This window comes from Dipodomys spectabilis, unplaced genomic scaffold, assembly GCF_019054845.1.
Source record: "Dipodomys spectabilis isolate Male_0828 unplaced genomic scaffold, ASM1905484v1 ptg000075l, whole genome shotgun sequence".
Taxonomy (NCBI): domain Eukaryota; kingdom Metazoa; phylum Chordata; class Mammalia; order Rodentia; family Heteromyidae; genus Dipodomys; species Dipodomys spectabilis.
This window is the reverse complement of record NW_024870752.1, coordinates 13,274,637-13,296,928: the sequence shown is the minus strand read 5'-3', so window position 1 is coordinate 13,296,928 and position 22,292 is coordinate 13,274,637. Positions and strand designations below refer to the sequence as shown.

Here is a 22,292-nt window from a genome sequence, read left to right as displayed (position 1 = left end):
CTTCCATCTTCGGCTCCATTTTCCACTAATGCCTTACTATCCACTGCTGCATCCTGTGCTGCTAGAGGGAAGTAGAGATACAGGGGTCACATGAAAGCCTTTCTGGCCTAGGTGTTGGGGTCATATCTTTTCTACTTACAGGCCAATGGCCAACCTAACCACAAAGATGCTAAGAGAATGTAATCGAGCTGTGTTGGGAAGGAAAGGATAGATGAAGGTTTGGGGACACACAAGAGCCTGAATTGCAATTAACAATTTAGATGCCACATATCAAATGTCTTTTATGTTTTTCCTATATATAAATTATCAAGGTATATATAGCACTTATAGAGATTATATATCAGGTTATTAATACTTTCAAAAATAATTTTGCAGTCACTGTTGATACACTATTTTTACTTCTGAAAACATCCAATTAAACACTTATTTTAACATTTTACATACTGCAGTATATCTAGTTGAGTGTATATGTGCGTGTGTTTGTGTATGTGTCCAACCTAGGTTTGTCAGTTCTTTGTATGTGGAAAGTGATCCATTAACTTGAGGATTGTTATGCTGGTAAACAAAAGAGATTTTACTGAAGAGGTTAACTTTGGAAATAGCTTGAGTATATAGTCCTTTCTCACTTGCTTGTTACCTCTTTCTTCCATTCAATGCATGTGAGGATGGACATCTTCATCTCTTAGGGCTCACCTACAGGTGGTTGAAATAGTTGTTCCTGATTGCCTGGTTTTGGTCCAGCTCATGGTTTTCTGTTTGGGCATTGCGTATGTGAATATATAGCTATTTCATGGTGATATTTTGAGACTCAGTAAGGTTGCATGGAGCCTTAAGTGAAATAGACCTTATGGATATATTTGTCATGGGACAGGTAGAATGAACAGTTAGTGGCTGGTTCCCTAATTAGAACAGCTTTGGCAGAGCCTGAAGACTTAAAGGGACTAATTTGGTGGAGTGACCCAATAAATGACTAGAAGACTCACCAGAATACAAACCTATTTTTATTTAAATAACAAAGTAAGCTTTATTATGGGTGGACAAAACAATATAGAAAGGGTCTTCTTTCATTTTGAAAGCATCTTTTTTTCCCCTTAATGTCTGGTATTTTCCCCCAATAATAAAACAAACACACTCACTGTAGAAAAGTTGAAAAATGCAAACCATGGAATTTATGATGTTCTTGATGCTTAAGAAAGTGCATTTATCTATAAGAATATTTCAGTGACTTTTCTTTTGGTCTTACAGGCAAAGCCAAAGCTAATTGAGCCACTGGACTATGAAAATGTCATCGTTCAGAGGAAGACCCAGATCCTGAATGACTGTTTGAGGGAGATGCTTCTCTTCCCTTATGATGACTTTCAGGTAAATTCCCTAGTTGTATCAATAGAACTATATATCTGCTCATTATAGATTCTTCTCTTTTGTGTATTGATACTGTTTGGTTTGTTGTTTTATGATTTTTTAAAAGATGAGTAGATGGTGTTATTTAAGAGAAAAGTTATGTCATATACTTTTATGAATGAATTCATATTTTAGTGATACTTTTGCATATTATGAATATATACATGCAAACGTATTGTGTGTGTATATTATTGTGAATAAAAATGCCATGTCTGGATTGACTTTTATGGACACACGTGTCTGTTATGTCTTCAGAGGTTGTTTCAGATTTAGATGCCTCACTCTCCACCCCCTCATGCTGTGGATAAAACTCAGGGCCTTGCATATGCTAGGCAAGTGCTCTCTACTGCTGAGATTTACCCCCCAGCCTAGGTTCAGATTTTTTAAACCAGGTGCTTTGGAGTCTGAACAATGGCTTTCCTGGAGAATAGTGGAGTTTTATTGTGTGTCCTTGGAGGATGGCACTTTGGAAGTCTGCCCTGAAAAGCCTTGAACTTTGTCTGGACTCCCAGGGGAAGGAGCATGTCATAAAGGAATGTCGGAAAGCCTCCCTTTAGTGTAACGCAGGTGCTTTCCTTGGAGGAAATATGGAATGCCCTGATAGCTCTGCTGTGTATTGCTCTTTGTGTTGATGCTTGAAGGCATTTAGCCCATGATCCATGTTAAGCAACTGACAGGCTGTTAAGGACTAGAGATAACCATCTTCCTCCAGGAAGCTTCCGAGTGGTAGTGTGTGGCAATCCAGGCACCTAAGTTTGCTTGGAGATTCTGGTTATTGCAACTGGTCTCCAGGGACCTAAATCTTGGCATTTCTTTTTTTTCTCTACCTTTGTACTGTGACTGGCATCTCTTACCTGATGTTACCATCCAAGTCCTGTTCTCTGTGAACTGAAGTGTGTGTGTGTGTGTGTGTCTGTGTGTGTGTGCATAAAACCCTGTCTTCTGTGACTGAACTGCTGTGTGTATAACATATATATATATATATATATATATATATATATATAAGGTTGTTGATTCTTTGTTATTTAATTTTAAAAGTGTGCATACTTGTAAAAATGAACAGGCAATTATTGAAACAAGTGTTAAAAACTTCCTTATAACTTTTCTAATCTCACCTTTAAGAACATATCTACTTACCATTTTATGTGCATTATAAATTATCTTTAGAAACTCTTGTATTAGTAGAAGTTGTTAAATTATAATCCTTCAAAGTTTTTTTAGCTATCAATTTAAAGAGATTCTCATTTACAACAAAAGAGAATTTTTACAAATGTTGTCTCTTCCTACTTGCTTCATGTATCACACTATACATGAACTGAAAAATGTTTATTCTTTAGTTCTTTCCTAGAAAAAGTTAAAAAAAAAAAAAACAGAATGCCATGGGAACAAAATTGACGAGTTGTGTGTTGTTGCTCAAAACCATGTTTTTACTCATTCAGATCAATGCAAAATTTAAGTAAGTTCAGATCATGCAAAAAAAAAAAAATACCATACTTGGAAGAAGTGTTTGATGAATAGAACTCCACAGCAGAAGGGAAAATAAAAGGGTACTCCAGTATGGTGTGTGATGGCTGTAATTTAGAAATAATGGTAAAGCAAAATTGGATGAATAAAAATTATATTCCTAGCCAGGCGCTGGTGGCTCACGCCTGTAATCCTAGCTACTCAGGAGGCTGAGATCTGAGGATCAAGGTTCAAAGCCAGCCCAGGCAGAAAAGTCCATGAGACTCCTATCTCCAATAAACCACCAGAAAACTGGAAGTGGCGCTGTAGCTCAAGTGGTAGAGCGCTCACCTTGAGCTGAAGAGCTGAGGGACAGCGCTCAGGCCCAGAGTTCAAGCCCTATGACCGACCAAAAAAAAAAAAAATTATATTCCTTGTTGACACATTTTTTTTCCTGTTGTATATTCTGAGGAGACAAAAGATTATCTCAAGTTTCTTTGATCACGTGTAATTTTTTTGGTATAAGCAATGAGATATTTTTTCTTTTAGTTTTGCTACCAAGAATATAAAGTTATATTTGCATACCCAAGATAAAATTGTTTCAGAAACAAAAACAAGCAAAAAACACCAAAATAGTTAGCTTAGCACTATTGTTTCCCTGAGAGACAAGGAACCTAGACAGTTAAGCATTTGTAATATTAGATGATTAAAGCTTTGAGGCCAGTCTATCCTACTTGCCTGTAACTACTACTGTGATAACATATTCTAGGAAAGGCAGAGCACTCACTGATATTTTACTGGCCAAGGATGAGTGAGCAAGTGTTATTTTCTATTTGAGGGACATTTACCCCCAAGATTAAACAATTTGAATTTCAGCTTTGGTTTCCTTCATAGAAATTGTGATGGGCCACAGTTAAGTTGGGGCACTATTACTTGTTTTCTTATGGGCTCCATTTTTGTCATCAGGTGAGGCTAGTTATGCAATGCTTTCTTGCTAAATTAGTTCAGTGATGGCAAACTGTCTTAAAGTTTTGGGTGCTTACCAAACTTGATTCGGCATAAAGTTCAAGAATTTATTTGTCCATGGACAGAAATAAGGAACACTTAGATAATATAGATAGAGATGGTAACTTTTAGATACAAATGTTTTACGTCAAGGAATGTATATTAGCTGGGCATGGTAGCTCATGCCTGCAATCCTAGCTACTTGGGAGGCTGAGATCAGAGGTATCATGATTCAAGGCTAGGGAAGCTCAGTTGAAAAAGCTATGCATGGTGGCATGTACTAACTACAGTGGGAAGTACAAATAGAGGTGTTGTAGCCTAGGTTGGACAGATGTTATCTAAAAAATACCTAGAGTAAAAATGGCTAGGGGTGTTGCTCAGGTGGTAAAGTGCCTTCCTAGCAAGTGTGAGGCCTTGAATTCAAACTCTAGCACTGCCAGTAGATGAATGAATGTCATATAAGAAATGACATATTTTTACATAATTGAATGTAATGCCTGGAATGACTTTTCTTATTGGGGATGACGATTTCCAGTTATAATTCTCTCATCATATCAAAGTATTTTCCCAAATGCTGCTGCTGCTGCTGATGACATGCTTTAACCCTGAATCCACTGAGTCTGTACCCGGCTTTTTTTTTCTTTTTTTCTTTCTTTCTTTTTCTTTTCTTTTTTTTGCGGGGGGGGAGGGGCCTGAACTCTGGGCCTGGGCTCTGTCCCTCAGCTCTTCAGCTCAAGGCTAGAGCTCTACTTGAGCTACAGAGTCACTTCTGGCTTTTTCTGCTTATGTGGTGCTGAAGAATTGAACCCAGGGCCTTGTGCATGCAAGGCAAGGATTCTACCAGTGAGCCACATTCACAACCCTGTACCTGGCTTTTAAACTTCTATATCCTAATTTGTTATGTAGCCTACATTTGTACAATATTTATTGCATGATAGAGTATGAAAAATGTAAATAGTAAAAGAGTTTATTGATACTATTCATATTTCATAAAAATTAGACTTTGGGATTTGGTGTAAATAGGGATAGTATGGAAACATAAGAAGAGCAGTTGCATTCCATATCTGAGTACATACTTGAAAGGCTTGAAAGCAAAGATACAAATACTTATACAAAATGTTCATAGCAGCATTAGTCACAGTAGCCAAAAGATGGAAGCCACCATCCATGGATGAATGATAAAATGTATTTTTGTATTTGTTATTTGATATTAGCATGTAACCGGATATTATTCAGCTTTTAAAGGGAAGAAAGTCCTGTCATGTCACAACATAGATAAATCTTGAGGATATTATGCTGGGCGAAGACAGTTATTAAAATATACTTAACATTAATAGAATAATCAGATTCATAGAAATTGAAAACAAAATGCTGGTTGACATCAGGTCAGCACAGGGAGTACAGTACATAGAAATTCACTTTGAGAAGATAAGAATGTGTTGTGGGTAGATGGGCCTGATGGCTGTAGGTGGTGTTTCTTCAGCATCATTGTGTGAGCAAGAGAATCTCAAGTGAAAGATGGAAATGGAGAGCAAGCATTATTTATAATGAATATCCTAGAAATTTTCCCTTCGGAAATGTCTTCATAGTGCAGAATCATGGAGGGTTCTCAGCATTGTGGAGGAAATGTGGTTACTCCATTTCCCTTTCAATAACATCCTGATTTTTATTTTTCCTCTGGTTCTTACCCTCTTCTACTTACATGAGACTGATAACAATCTACAAACCACTGACCTGGAGAGGAAGCCAAGCCCCGCTACTTACAAAGGCCTGGAAGTCCCTGATCTCATTTCCCATCTGTCCTATTGAAAAAAATATATTTTTTATAATGTTTTGTCTTTTCTTTTTTGTATATACTGCCAAAAACCCTCACTTAATACTTTGTTGGAAAAGTGCTATTTTAATAAATTCCTCGAAATTTTTGTCAGTCAGAATTCAGTGGCTATAAACATTGTGGTTTCTGGGATATTAGCTCCTGTCTGTAATTGGACCTACCTAAAAAAATCTGAACAATAAATATTTCTAAACTGACATTAGCCAAACCTTCAGGAGAAGGGAATTTTTGTTCTAACTCAATGCTTTTTACAGAAAAATGACAGGTAATTTTTTTTATTACTAAACAGAAAATTTTATTTTTTCAGCTAGCACTGACCAGCTGAGTTGGAGTATATTTATTTATTTCTATTAATACTTACAGTTGTACAAAGGGCTCTGCTTTCTAATTTGCTTGGAACAGTAAGTGTAAGACAAGTTCTTTGGTTTCAAATTGCTCAAAAGTTAGGAAAGCATGTGCTAATGTTAATAGTGATGAGCAAGGGATTTAAGTTAAGTTCCAGTGTCATGAGAAAAATCAGTCCTATGGCAGTCTGTTCTGGTAATATGAGTTTGAGAGCTCAGTGAGTTTTCTGGGAGCTCACAGCCTAGAAATTCCCAAGTTCAGCTTAAGAGAAAAGGAAGAGGTGAATTCACACACTGAAATTGACACCCATGATCTTGTGTGAGGTGTTATTCTGGGCACGAGAGAAGCAAAGATGAGTAGTAGCTAGCCATATTCTTAACTGCAATGGGCTGTGCAGAAGTGTCTTTTAGTCATCATGGGAAATTGTGTGTGATCATGGAGGTCAGTGTGAGCAGCTCCATGGCCAGGATGTTTGGGAATCAGAAATACTTCATGTTCCTCAGGGTGGAGGAAGCTGAGGAGCAGTCCTGAAAGTCTGTTAAGTTGTTCAAGAAAGGTCTTCGATTGTATTGAGGATATTGCATTTTATTCTGTCAGCAGTGAGAAGTCCTTGAAGGATTTCAGCTGAGATCTAATGCTCAGATAAGGAGTTTTCGGAAGGTGACTGGCAACCTCTTAGGAGAACCATTACAGGAGAATAGGGCCACAGCCCTTAGGGTACCACACTGTGGTTTATAGGAGAGTGCCCTAAACTAGTTCATTGCGCTGCATACTTTGGAGAAAGTCATTGACATCACACAAGACAAAAGGTGACACTGCTAAGTGAATAGACAAAAAATTAAAAGATGGGGCTGGATGCTGGTGGCTCAAGCCTGTAATCCTAGCTATTCAGGAGGCTGAGATCTGAGGATCGTGGTTCAAAGCCAGCCCAGGCAGAAAAGTCCATGAGACTCTTATCTCCAATTACACCAGAAAACCAGAAGTGGAAGTGGCACTGTGGCTCAAGTGGTAGAGCGCTTGCCTTGAGCTAAAGAGCTCAGGGATAGTGCCTAGGCCCAGAGTTCAAGCCCCACAACTGACAACAAACAAACAAACCTTAAAGATGAAACCTTGCCTAAGCAAGTGCTAAAAGAAAGGAACTGTTATGGAGACAGCCTTTGTCCCAAGAAAGTGGGTGTGTAGAATCTGTCAGGTGATAGCAGACTCTGAAAATCCTTGAGAAATGTACTTTCCTCTGCCCATAACAAGTCCCATTCTAAAAAAAAAAGCCGGAAGTGGCGCTGTGGCTCAAGTGGTAGAGTGCTAGCCTTGAGCTGAAGAGCTGAGGGACAGTGCCCAGGCCCAGAGTTCAGGCCCCACGACCGGACCCAAAAAAAAAAAAAAAAGAAACAAGTCCCATTCTTTCTAATGCAGTTTTGAAGTATTCCTTGGAGTTTGGAGTAAATTCCTCCAGAAACCTAAATGGAATTCCTTCTCCATGCTTTGCTCATTTTCCTAGTTTTTTGTAAGGGAAACATTGAGAAGATTTAGGAAACTGTGTCCTTAACAGACATTGTGAATCAACTGCCCAGACATGATCTGTGAGGTGAAATGTGGGAACGCCCTGTGTGAATTTTAGTTTCCAGGATAGCTTGGGTACTGAATCTTCTTATGAAGTAAGTCATATGCTCTGAAGCAAATTTATCTGCCAGATATTTTGAAAGGCTCCATTACTTCTGTGCTTAGTAAGTTACAGCAAACTTTTCAGAGTTGTCTAATAGTACAATTTAGTAGTGCACTGAATCAAAATCCTCTGATGTACAGACCAATACCCCAAGCACAGTTCCCACCATAAGACACCATAAAGTTTGGCTTAGAACTAGACAGGAAGGGAAGGAGCTATTGGGAGCCATCCATGTAATAGGGAGTAGTTTGAAGTTGATGATAACTTTTAAACAGTGATATGGATGTTATATCCCTTTGGCCTGGCCAGACACAGTAAAAATTTAAGTGAGGACTTATCATTTAGTGAACGAGATGGGTCAAGCAAGGCATAGCAGCATGACAAGGCCATTCTTTCCTGGACCTCCTGAGCTGTGTCCACTTCTCTCTCCTCCTGTAACTACCAGTGCCCACTGAGACTTGCCCTTTTCCCTTCAGATGAAAATGTGGTTTCTCTCAAATGCATAAAATAAGTGCTCAGAGGTTTGAAGGGATACTAAGTAAATGAAAAACGCACGCACACACACACACACACACACACACAATTAAAAAATATGGCACCAGGCACTAGTGGCTCACACCTATAATCCTATCTACTCAAGAGGCTGAGATTGGAAGATGAGGGTTCAAAGTCAGCAGGAAAGTCCGTAAGACTTCTATGTGAGATTCTTATCTCTAAGTAACCACCAAAAAGCCAACAGTGGAGGTGTGGCTCAAGTGATAGTGCCAGCTTTGAGTGAAAGGGCAAAAGGATAATGTACAGGTCCTGATTTCAATCCCTAGTACCAACACACACAACACACACAACACACACACACACACACACACACACACACACACACACACACACAGTACCCACAGATATAGGATACCTTTTATGAAATTGCAGATTGGGGAGTAATTGAATGTTCAATTAAGACAGCCCATGTTTTATCTGAAGGGTGGATTAGATTTGAGGCTGTGAGGCCTAGTGGGCCCTCTTTCTGACTCCAGGCTGTTCTGATTCCTAAGGGATAGACTTCTGAAGTAAGATCTAGGTTCTGAGAAACCTCCCTTTCACACTGTCCATGGCTGCAGTCCTGTTCTATTACTTGCTCTTAAGAAGGACCTTCCTTCTGCTGATTCTGACTCAGCTCAGGGCCCTGAGCTGAGGCTCAGCCCCCTGAGTTGTCTGCCTAGCATGCTCCCATCTCTTCCCACACCAAAACCACACTTCTCCTCTGGGCTCTCCTTGATGTCTGCTTTTCTGTCTGAGGGAAGACACTCCCAGCTTAGTTCGTTAAAACTGAGAGGAGACTCTGTCACCACTGTGCAGCTGGCTCAAGTTGCAGCCCACCCACTTCTCTGGGATATTTGTCTTTAGTTCATTGTTCTTCAGTCTCGGGGAAGGGTGAGCCTTTTGTTTCAAGCTTTTAATTAACATCTTATAAAATATGATATTTTAACTACCCAGAGAATATGAATACTTCCCACCAGGAATTAAGAGTTATGTTTTTATAATTGAAAGCTCATTATAAAATGATTAATACAAAACCAATGCTATGTGAGTTGAGAGAGTTAGAAAAATAAAAGAATGACACAAAAGCATTCCTTTTTTAGTATTCTTATATTTACTTAAATCTATATAGTGAATCTTTCCTACAATTTCCAACAATTCCTTTCACAGAGGAAAATAAATAGGGTAATATAAGTCAAAGCAAATACAAGCCCAACTTTTCTCTTTTTCTGGATGACTTTATGTTTTGATTTCTCAAAAGCAATTACTAAGACTTAAATAACCATTTCAGAGGGATGAGACTTACAACCTCATGTTCACAGAACAGGGCAATTTTTAAACCACAAAGGAAACCTGGAGATCCTAGAGTATGTGGAAAGTTCAAGCTTTCCCCAAGATTACACAGCTAATGAGAGGCAGAGCTCAGATGAGACTCAGGTTTCCTGGCTCTCCATTCAAAACTCTTTGCAATGTTCCTTCTCAAATTCTTCCATAGGACATATAATGAACTGATTGGCTTCACATTTCTTATGGTTGGAAACATGAGCTCCTCAGTATTCCCCATTTCAGGAGGGTCAAAGTCACATATGGAAGAACTCAGGAATTAAATGAATAGACAGAAAGACTCCAAATTGAAGCTGAAGAAACAGAGCTTAAGCAGGCCATAAGGGCAGAGCAGTAGGGAGAAGTGGGAGGTAGGGATCTGCCTGGATTCCTAGCCCAGGGACAGCTCAGGTGAGGAAGCTGGCACCTCACGTGTGCCCCCTCCATGGCCCATGCCCTGACCTCCTGGCTGAAGCAGCTCCACATTTTCCACCATAGTGACCACAGTGCTTAGAAGGAGTCTTTTTAATCAAGAGAAAAAACTTTATTAAGGCTTTAAAAAGGGTCTTTTTTGAAATTTGCAATTTCAAATTATACTTGGAAATAGTGGTAAGTTTTGCTGTTCCTACTTGTATCTGGGGGCAATGCTTTTTTACTTTATTACATTAAAAAAGTGGTAATACTTAGTAAGTTTACCGCATAACATACAATTTGTCTCTTTTCTCTTATATACTGAGCTTAATGGTGATAATGGAATCCATAAAACATCAAACACTCAAAAATTTAAAAAAGTGTCATCAAGACTGGCCTGGATTCTTATGTGTTCTCATATTTGGGAGAACACATTGGCCCTTTCTCTTCCCTTTTAGTCATTTCTGTGATTTTATGGATAACTCTGAAGATTCCTGCCTATTCTTTCTCAATGTAACTAATGTCATCATTGTTTCACCTAGTAATAATACCAACTAAAAAGTATTTATTACAGCATCTAGAACCTGTGTTGTGTACTTTGGGATTTCTCAGTGTTGTTTGCAGTATAAGCAATCTTTAGATTTAATCTTCCATTGCCTGTTATACTTATAGTGTGAAATATTTTTGCCCTATCCCTTTCAGAGTTAATGCTTTCTTGGTGCAATAGAAATACAGTTGGCCTCCCATTTCCTTGGGTTCTGCATCTGCAGACTAAAAGCAACCACTGATTGGAAAATTTGGGAAAAATTGTGCTGAACATATACACATTTTCCTTTGTCATTATCCACTAAAAGTAGAATATAGCAACATAGCACTAACGTTGAATTATGTATAGGTTAATGTACAGATGGTTGAAAGATATAGGAGGATGTGGATAGGTTGTGTAAATACTCATCACTTCTATAAAGGAGACAAATATTGTTGGATTTTGGTTTCTGTGGGAGCGCCTGGAACCAATTCCCCACAGTTGCTGTGGGATGACTAGAATGTATTTCTGAACACAGAAATAGGGTTGATCTTCTTTGAATGCCTGCCTTGATGTTGATTTATGTAAAAGAGATACAAGTCCCATTTAGCAGGAATGTGCCTTTAACTGTTAGAAAAGTAGAAAGGAGCTGTGCATGGTGGCTCACACCTATAATCCTTGCTATGCAAGAGGCAGAAATTGGGAGGATTACAGTTCGAGGCCAGCCTGAGTAAAAAGTTCATGAGACCCTATTTCATCCAACAAAAAGCAAGGTGCTCTGGCCCCTGTCATTCCAGCCACATGGAAAGCATAAATAGGAGACCCACAGTCCAGACAAGCCCACGCATAACCCCTATCTTAAAAATAACAAACAAAAGTGTTAGATTGTCATGCTGGTGGTAGAGTGCCTCCCTAGCATAGAAAATATTTTGAGTTATAGAATTTAATAGATTTTTCCCCCCTTGGGGCAGGTCCTAGGGCTTGAACTCATGGCTTGGGCACTGTTCGTGAGCTTTTGTTCTCAAGGCTGGCACTATACCTTTTTGAGCCACAGCTTCATTTCCAGCTTTTTGATAGTCAAGTGGAGATAAGAAACCTGTGTAGAGGTTCAATAAATGAAAAATTCACCTACAAAGACCTTAGAGATCAGTTACTTACGTCCTTTTCAATAAGGGAATCAAGGCTTTATACTTTCTTTCAAAGGTGGACATAGTACAAGAAAAGAATACATATAGATGAAGCAGGTACATACAGCACAGAGAAAAGGGGCAGGAAACAAAATCAAATTATACACAAAGGGCTGGGATGTAGCTCAGTGGCAAATCACTTGCCGAGCAAGTGCAATGTCCTGGGTTCAATCCTCAGTACCAAAAAAAGAAAAGACAAAAAAAACCCCAAACAACAACAAAAAAATTATAGGCAAAGTTCATGTCCTTTAAGTTCTTTACTGAGGCTCAAATGGAGAGATGATCACAGGTTTTCTCCAAAGCAGGTTCCATAGTCAAAGGAAAAAATGTAGAAAACCCTTTCTGAAACCCAAATCATAGTTACTATATTTCATAGTTACAATGTTCAATGCTTACAATAAGTAAGCATAAAACAAGAATAGCTCTGAAATTTGTAAGAAAAGATGAAGCATTTATTGTTTGTAGATTGATTTAACAGTTGTTTATTTAGGACTTTTTTGTGGTAGTTATGCATGTTCTTAGGCACTGGAATATGGCAATGAACAAGAATAGATAAAATTAAGGGATGGTAATGATGGTTGCACAACTATGTGAATATACTTAATACCACTGAGCTCTTAAGTGTACAGTCTACACTTACAAGTGCTAAGTGGTATATAATAACCAAAAAAAATGTCCTAGATCAAGTATTGGGGTGTTGGGAACCTCCACCCTGGCTTAGTGGATGGGGGCCCCTGATCTAGAAGAAATGGGATGCTAATTCTCCCACCCTTTGGAACTTCAGGATGCCAGATACAGTGTGTTATATATGACCCATGAAAGCAGCTGTACCCACCTGCTGGTAGGAATTGGAGGGACTGTGTGGGTGCCAGACCGGCCTCGGGGTACTTACCTTGCAGGGAGGCCTGGCCTTCATGTTAACCAATCTCACTCTACTGTATTTGTCCATAGACAGCTATTCTGAGGCGGCAGGGTCGATGCATATGCTCCACGGTTCCTGCAAATGCACAAGACGAAGCACAGAGCTTATTTGTTACAGAGGTAAGGCATTTTTCAATATGAATTTCCATTTTTAAGTATTTTTTAAACTCCCTTTTCTTTATATTTTAGAAATTTTTTTTCTAGACAGTATCAGAAAGCTTATTTATATTGATGGGAGTTAAAATAGAATACTTGAAGTTCTCAGTCTAAAATGAACAAAAATATTCACAGAGTTTGTGACTATAACGTATTATTTCCATAAAATTTTAGATTGTAGACATAAAATAAGATGTAATTTGTAAATCACTGGATTTCTCTGTTGAAAGGTATGTCATTGATAGAATTTCGATGGTGTTAGGTATTTTATTTTGCAAACCTGGGGTTTGAACTCAGGGCCTCTTAATCAGTCAGCTTGCTTGCGCAGCTTGTGTTCTAGTACTTGAGCTACACCTCTAGCCCTGCTTTTTTGCTTGTTATTTTAGAGATGCAGTATTTTTTGTCGGTCATGGGGTTTGAACTCTGGGCCTGGGTGCTGTTCCTGTGCTCTTCAGCTCAAGGCGAGCACTCTACCGCTTGAGCCACAGAGCCATTTTTGGTTTTCTAGTGGTTTTATTGGAGCTAACAGTCTCACGGACTTTTCTACCCAGGCTGGCTTTGAACTGCTATTCTCAGATCTTAGGTTCCTGAGTAGCTAGGATTACAGGCGTGAGCCACCAGCACCCAGCTAGAGACCGAGTCTTACGGATTTTTTTTTTTTTTTTGCCTGGGTTGTCTTTGAGTGTGGTCTTTTGTGTCTCAGCCTCCTGAGTAGCTAAGATTATAGGTCTGACCCACTGGTGTCCAACATTGATATAGTTTTTTATGGTTGATTCTTTCATACATTTATGCATTCATCTACAGGTTTATGTTTTCAAGAATAATGTGCTATTTGTAAGATATCACATGGGTAATAACCCAAACCTGACTGTTCCTGATCAAAGTATAATAATCATACTTATATTTGAGCATACATATAGTACCTTGCTACCTACAACAGAGAAATTACTGCAGTTTAGGTTGCCAGCCACCTAACCCCTTGCTCTGGGGCATATGTTTTTTCCTCTAGCTATTTTAGGTAGGAAAAACTAATTCGATCCTTAAAATTTGTTTCTTGAACTGCTTATTTGTTTAAAACTAGTTTTTGTGTCCAGTTTTTCTAATTGATGTTTAGATGAGAAAGAAGCCCATTAATAAAATTTCCCACTGTAAAGTAGCTATGCTTTTCATAAGTGAATACCAGTTCAAATAATAGTTTCCTTGAGACATATGTATTTGAGAATTTTTAAATGTTCTCTCATCCTGAAAAAGTAATTAACTTTCTGTCTTATCGCCATTACTTCTATGTTAGTAGAATTAATTCTAGGCAAACATAGCCAGATATGTTTATGAAGGACTAAATATTTATTTAAAAGCTAGAGATAGGCAAACTATGACTGCAAGCAAAATTTGACCTTCAGCCTATTTTTGTCAATGAAGTTTTGTTGTAACAGCCATGCCCATTTGTTTACCTATTGCCTATGGCTGCAGTCATAATACAACTGAGTTGCCACAGAAATGATATAACCCACAAAGATGAAAATATTTACCATCTGGCCCTTTGCAGAAAATTTGTTGACTTCTGCCTCAAAATGTACACCAAAATTATTACTCAGTCCTCCTAACTTATTTTAAAAGTCTGGTTTTTGAGGGATAATTCCCAATTAGTCCTTATATCACTGCGGGTTGAGCAATCACAGATTTCATCCTGTGCTGTTAGAGCCAACATAACTAAACCCTTTTGGGACTCTTCCACTTGGGTGGAGTGCAACATCACTTCCTGTCTGTACTCTTGTCCACAGGAGATGATCCAATGGCTTAATAAAAAAAGTTTTCAAAAGATTCCATAAACGTTTCAGTTTAATTTCAAAATATTGTTGAAGATTAATCATATAATCAGTCTTATTCCTGCATTTTGGGAATACGTTCTCTGGATTGTATTTCTGATGGAACCTATTGTCTCCTAGATATTATATAGCTCCAGAGGGATAGGAATGGCTGCTTTTTGTGTAGCTCTTAGAATTTAGTCAGTGCCTGCCATGTAGGCAGTTAACAAGGGTTGTTGAGTAAATCTGTAGGTACTTAACCTGCTTAATTATTTTGCAATTCCTCATACTTTTAAATACTTACACATTGTAATTATCTTTCTCATTTTATGTAAGATACTAAAAATCTGGATACTTAAATGTTCTGTTCATAAATGTTCATGATAGATAAGTTTATGCTTATGTCCTTAGTTTTAAATTGAGCAGGTACATTCTATACTTCAGGATAGGTTTTTTTTTATTTACTTTATTGCTATTATAAAGGTGATGTACAGAGGGATTAAGATTACATGAGTCAGATAATGAGTAATTTCCTTTCATACAATGTCTTCCCTTCACTTACTCCAAGTCCCTCCTTCCCTTCTCCAACCATGAGTTGTATGTCACTTTTTTTTTACTTTTTTTTTTATTGTGAAAATACTGTACAGAGGGGTTACAATTACATGGGCAAGATAATGAGTACATTTCTTATCAAGCATTGTAGTCTCCTCTTTGTTTCCCCTTCCCATCCCTTCCCATCCTCCCCTCGGCCCCCCCCCCAATCCTCCCCGCCCCCCCCCCCCCACCAAATTTGTAAAGTTCGTTTTCAACATAACAACTTGTACATCTCATTGTTGCAGTGGGCCCACCTGTATCCCTATTTAAACAATTTGTTTTTCCCCTTCTCATCCACAAATTATACCGACATCAAATATAGTGAAAGCAGCGGTTATACTGTGGGGGAGGGACTGTATGTCACTTTTATCAGTGTCCAGTGAGTGCCACTGCTACACTTTTTCACCCTTTTTCCTTTGAATTCTATGCCTCCCTCTCACCCTCTTGAAGATATATACATGTGATTATGCCATACATAATAAGACAGAATAATCAAAAAATTAAAATTAAAGAGAGATCTCGTTTCCATATCTTGGAGTTCATTTTGACACAAGATAGTTTTAATATACTTCAAAAAACCATGGAAGAACCATGGCTAGATCAATATCAGGCTTGTCTAAACTATGACTGTGGGCTTTAGTACAAAATTCAAAACTGCAGATAATTTTGATTAATAGTCCATGCTTTGTAATTTCAAATATAGATAGCTGATGTACTAGAAGTGAAGATTCTGGGAGAAACAGCATTTACAGGGGTAACATACTATTTTAAAATAGTTATAACTACATTAAAAAGAAAGTGAAATATTTGTTAGTTCCCATACCTGACTCTGCTCTTAGACTTTCTCTGCTTTTTTTCCATCTCTCAGAATAACTCTTTTAAATGAAATGCTTATTGTAGAATAGGCACAAAGCAAGCAGTTGCTATTGTTGCTGAGATTATTTTCATGATGCGTGGTTGGAAGGACATTTGCTGCAGATGACCTCTGGATGAAAGTTATGGTGTAAAGAAAAAGGCTGGTAGTATATAAACAATGACTTAGCTCATGGTGTTAGTTATAGCAAGTTGAATAAACTAGTTACTACATAAATGCATTTAACTTAACTATGTTTTTATTTCTTTATAATTTTTTGCAACATCCAATTCTGCATATGTATACTTAAAAGCTAACTATAGAATATTTGAACCAAGCTGATATTAACTAAAAATCTTTGCTTACTGAATCTGACTCATTCATGTATAAAAATCTAGTAAATGTAGATTTATAATGTTAAGAGTCTCCAAAGTACTTGATGGATCCTATTGGGTAGATGAATAAAAGACACCATGCCTGTATTTTTACTCTAGTCTTAATATAGTCTGTTAAGGTTACTGTCATAAAGAATCCTTCACCACAGAGTGAGTGCTCCTTACATACATTATACATTTCTTTTTTTTTTTTTTGGGTCTGGTCGTGGGGCCTGAACTCTGGGCCTGGGCGCTGTCCCTCAGCTCTTCAGCTCAAGGCTAGCGCTCTACCACTTAAGCCACAGTGCCACTTCTGGCTTTTTTCTTTTTGCTTATGTGGTGCTGAGGAATCGAACCCAGGGCCTCAAGCATGCAAGGCAAGCGCTCTATCACAGCCACCTTCCCAGCCCCTACATTATACGTTTCCTATACACACTAACAAAAGTGAAAATGCCATGGTGACATTATGAATTGGGTCTTAAGTCTTTCCTCATAATAACCTCACTCTGTTGCTTGGGAAGGTAAGAAAATCAAGGCAGATATGACAGGATTAACTAGCAGAGATACTTCTCATATGTGCAAAATACCATTAGGATGTGTTTAGGTTTCCACTTTCTATTCACCTTCTAGTCCTAGTGGAAGACATATACTACTTCAGAACCCAGTGCTTTTAAGTCGCATACAGTACTTTGTTATCGTAGCTATTAGGTGAAGTTTGTCTCCTTGTAAAATCTCCTCTCAGATCTGTTAAAGAAGATTATTTCAAGTTATATTTCTCTCCAAGGGTAGTGTTCAAAGTCTTAAGCTTCACAGTAGGTGAATTTCTGGTGGCGGAATTTCTGGAATTAGCTGGTCAATGGAAAAGCTGTATATGTATATAAAAATATGTGTGCCTTGTCAAACCTTGCTGAATATTCTCCAGAAGTCATTACTTCTCATTATGTTTACCACTTTATTTTTCAAACCCCTCCCTCCTCAAATAGTGCATCAAAACCTACAACTCTGATTGGCATCTTGTGACCTATAAATATGAAGATTACTCAGGAGAGTTTCGACAGCTTCCAAAGTGAGTAGTAGACTGTCAGACTATACAAGGTGGGGCTGGCCACTTGGGGAAAAGTCTGCATTGCAGTGTTCACAGAAGTATGTAACTTTGTATACAAGTAGGAATTGTAGAAAGTGCTTCCTGGTGGCTTGTGTGTGTGTACGTGATGTAGCTATTTGTGTGTGTGTGTGTGTGTGTGTGTGTGTGTGTGTGTGTGTGTGTGTGTGTGTGTGTAAAAGAAAATGTTAAAATGTTCTTTACCCTCCCTTCCACTTCAGTTCTGTGACTTCAATTCAAGATTTCCTGCTTTCTAGTCACATGCTTTTACTAGAATCATTCCTCCAATTCTTTTGCTTTTAGTGTTTTTTCAGATTGTCTTAGGATTTAGGCTGCTCTTGGTCTGTGATCCTCCTACCTTTGCCTAACAAGTAACTGGGATTACAGGCATGAGACGAGACACCATGCCTAATTTGTTTTCTGAGATAACCTCCAGATGACTTTTTTTTTTTTTTCCCCAAACCAGCCTGTACCACAATCATCTCATCTCTGCTTCCCAAGTGGCTGGGGTTTGGGGCATAGGCCATTCCACCTGGCACTATTTCTTCTTAAAGAGTATTTTGAAGAAGAAACTTATAAAATGAATATTCTATATCAAATAAATTCTGTTTTATGAAAGTGAAGTGTGGCTGAGTGTTGGTGACATATGCCTGTCATCCTAATACTCCTTGCTAACATTCTTTTCTCCAGATGGGTAGGCTCTTTAGTCTTATTGAGATGAGAGGATTGTAGTTCATAGCCAGGCTAGGCCGGAAAGTCTATGAGACCCTTATCTTCAATTAACCACAAAAAAAAAAACAAAACAGAAGTAGAGCTATGGCTATGGCTAAAGTTGTAGAGCACTAGCCTTGAACACAGAAGCTCAGGGATAGCACCCAGGCCTTGAGTTCAAGCCTTAGGACAGGCACATACACATAAAAAAAAGTTAATTATGAAACAACTATTTTCCCAGATAATTTTTTACCTCTTTTGAAGTATTAATTCAGTTTAGAGATAATAAAAGCTATTATTTTTAGATAGATTAGTGGTATAGAAAACCAATAGGAATAAATCTTGCTTTATGAGGCTGTTATAAAACAGTATATTCCCTAATGATATGGTTGGCAGGTTAAGCATAAGTTAACTGTGTAGCTCCAGAATGATATGGTTGGCAAATTAAATTATAGTTATAATAATTGAAAGAAATGGTGATAGAATTGTGTGTGTGTGTGCATGCACATACATGTGCATATGCACGTGTGTGGTGCTGGGCATTGGATCCAGAATCTTATATTTGCTAGACAAGTATTGAAATACAAGCCCACAGGCCCAATTATACTTTTAAATGAACAAGTATCAGTGAAAATCTAACTTGTGACCCAGACAATATATTTTTCCTGTGTTTGTTACATCTATGGGTTTGAACTTTTTATATTTGTTCTCAGTGAACCTAGCTGTTTATTTTTCATATTTGTGTGGCTCAACCACTCCTTAAGAGTGTTCAGCCAATTTCCTGATTGCCTTTTTTAACCCTCAGGGAAGAACACTCCCTGCTAGCATTATTTTCTCCAGATGGGTAGACTCTTTAGTCTTATATTTGCCCAATATTCACTTGGGGATTTTTGATTAGGACCCATTTGATTGGATTAATCTATCTTCATTAATTGTCTTATTCATACTGTCTTCATGATTGAAAGGTAACAGACTATGACATACTTAGTAAAAAATTCCTAATGTCTAATGAGAACAGATTCACAACAGCACAAATGTGGGTAAGAATAGATTCTGTATTCTACCTGGCTTAACTTTGCCTCCTGGGAACTTAACTTTCTTGGCCTATTGAGTGGTCTTAACCATAGTCTACCATCTGCAGGGTTAAATGAGTTGATGCAGGTAAGTACACATCATGAGCCTACAAAGCAAAAACCCTTTAAGAAAGTGCTGGCTGCTGTTACCAAGCTATTACTATTGTTACCACCACCATTAACCAACTCTAACACAGTGACCTCATACTCCATTTTCTTCTCATAGTTTTGTATTAAAAGTTACCCTGTCAAGTTGCTATTTGTTAATACTGAATCCACTTTCCTATTCTTTTTTCTTTAATTTTCTTTTTTTGCAGGGGGTTGGGGGAGGATGGTCCTGAGGCTTGAATTCAGGATTGGTTGTTGTCCTGAGCATTTCTGCTGAAGGCTAGCTCTCTACCACCTGGAGCCACAGTTCCACTTCGAGCTTTTTTGGTAGTTAATTAGACCTAAGAATCACACAGACTGTCCTGCCTGAGCTGGCTTCATACTGTAATCTTCAGATCTCAACCTTTTGAGTAGATAGGAGGATTCTAGGCTTGAGCCACCAGTGCCCAGAAGCTTTCCTATTCTTAATATACCTACTAACTCCCAGAAATCTTCTTTTCCACATAACATCCCAGAGCTTTCTTTTTTTTTTTATTGTGAAAATACTGTACAGAGGGGTTAGAGCTTTCTGACTCAAGTTTCTTAGTATACCCCTTCAAAATCAGTGTCCCACATTATAATTCCTTATTGGAATTAACTAAGATCTGTTTCCTCTGATGGAGGAATAAATGTAGACTCTATTGATTCGGTGATTATAAAACATGTTTCTTTTCTTGTTTTTAAAGCAAAGTGGCCAAGTTGGATAAGCTTCCAGTTCATGTCTATGAAGTTGATGAGGAGGCTGACAAAGATGAGGTAGGATGCATACTCTATTGTTTTTCTTCTCACTTTAAACATTGGTTTTAGGACTTTGAAGATTACTCAGAACATTATCAGCCTTTAACCAAAACAGGAATTGTAATGTTTCATGAAGCAGAGGAAGACTTTTTTTAAGTGTATTTTTGGCTTGATTGACATAAGGTTTCTGTTTCAACTTGACTGCTTAGCATCTCATGTTCTTTGCTTTGTGTTTATTTGTTCTGAGATCATTTTCAAAGACCTGGATACGATTTGACTGCAGTGTTAAAAAAAAATACATTAAAATTACTTAGGCCTCCCAAGAAGATTGTATTGTCAGCCAATAGATTTAAAATGACTGATTCTTCAATGATTGCTTTTTGTGAAATCTGACTGTAACATGCTCATTTCCTTACTTGTGGAGAGAAAAGATTATGGTCAGACAAGTATGTAAGGGGAATTAATAATATATTAAGATGAGTATGTTCACTGAGTTGGTGAACCTAATAAACTGACACTGCTACCCATCATAGCAGTTTTCTTTCTGCTGAATAATGGTTGAATCACTGTTAGTTTACATTTTTTCCTTCTTATTTAGTTGTAAACTTTAATAATAACCAATGTTACAAACCATTTTAGAGATCACTTTAAAAATAATTCTGAGAAAAGTAAATTTGGTCATTCAAAATGAAAAGACAAGCCACGTGCCGGTGGCTCATGCCTGTAATCCTAGCTACTCAGGTGGCTGAGATCTGAGCATCACAGTTCAGAGCCAGCCCAGGCAGGAAATTCCATCAGACTCTTATCTCCAATAAACCACTAGAAAACCGGAATGGTGCTCTGGCTCAAGTGGTAGAGGCACTCACCTTGAGCTGAAGAGCGCAAGGACAATGCCCAAGCACATAGTTCGAGCCCCACGACCCACCAAAAAGAAAAGAAAAGAAAGAAAAGGCATTAAGAACTTGGTTTTATGACTTCATTAGTAGGGAAAGGAGGAATAGTCAAAATTACAAACATAAAAACACTCACCAGTCTATAAAGGCACTGACAAAGAAATTATTTTTGTTCCCGTAATAACAACAAACTCATAATTATTGATACTAAGGTAATACAAAACAAAACTTAGGATGGGCATTTTTGCAGTTATTTATTTAATTATATTAGGATGGGCATTTTTCCATTTCCTTATTTATAAGGAAAAGATTTGCCAGGTTATGTGTATGTCTTTCTCTCTGTTTATGGTTCATGATTCATACAAATGTATGCTTAATTTTTTTAGTAACACCCAGCAGCCCAGTGTCCACCTCATTAAACCTAGCTTTCACTGCATGTGTATAGTCTGAGCTTGTCACCTTATTTTCCTTCTATTTTTTCCATCATTTCTGTATTGCCTCTTAATTTCCTTTTTTTCTTCTTCTCACGTTTCTCTGAACCAAGTTTCTGGGAAGTTTTCCAAGAATTTACTTTTGTCATCCTACTAAAGGGAGTATAATTTGAAAACATTTTTCATAAAACCAGGTGAGACCTTATGACTGAGTGGTCAAGTGTGGTATGTACTTTCTGTGGCCCATTGAACACTTAAAAATATAATTTTGGACTGGAGCTAACTTTGCCTTTATTGGAGTAGGGTTTCTTTCTTTTTTTTTTTTTTTTTTTGAGTAGGGTTTTCATAACTGTAGGTATATCTTTAATGCTAAGTGGACTTTACTATGATTTGTAGGTATTAGTCAACAGTTGCCCTCAATAAAGTGATAATTGGCCAGTTTGACACAAATGGAATGCTTTTCTTATTGACCAAACTCACAGCATATCTCCCACTATGACATAGGTCATAGTGGGAGATTGATTATGGGCTATTTTCCTTCTCTCCTAGGATGCTGCCTCCCTTGGTTCTCAGAAGGGTGGAATCACCAAGCATGGGTGGCTGTATAAAGGGAACATGAACAGTGCAATCAGTGTGACCATGAGGGTAAGGAGGCTTGTCACACAGCTTTACTCCTACATGAAGCCTTTTCTCTCTATGTCTTGAGAATGGTGCTCAGGATGACCAGGAATGCTTTTCTTCCCCATAAAGGGGAAGTGTTCACTCAGGTTCCTTGATGATAACCCTCCTGTTAGTACAGAACTACGAAGAGAAGCAGTTAAG

General features: G+C 38.0%; 1 protein-coding gene across 9 annotated transcripts in view; it reads left to right on the top strand.

Annotated features, from left to right (window-relative positions):
- The window catches only part of Dock9 (dedicator of cytokinesis 9), a 259,553-nt gene that overhangs the window by 112,034 nt on the left and 125,227 nt on the right, over positions 1–22,292 (top strand). For all 9 annotated transcript variants that reach the window (XM_042682626.1, XM_042682624.1, XM_042682620.1 and 6 more), the window contains exons 2-6: positions 1,246–1,362; positions 12,624–12,713; positions 17,359–17,441; positions 20,095–20,164; positions 22,020–22,115. In XM_042682626.1, the coding sequence (XP_042538560.1) occupies positions 1,246–1,362; positions 12,624–12,713; positions 17,359–17,441; positions 20,095–20,164; positions 22,020–22,115 (456 nt within the window). The remainder of the gene's footprint in view (positions 1–1,245; positions 1,363–12,623; positions 12,714–17,358; positions 17,442–20,094; positions 20,165–22,019; positions 22,116–22,292) is intronic.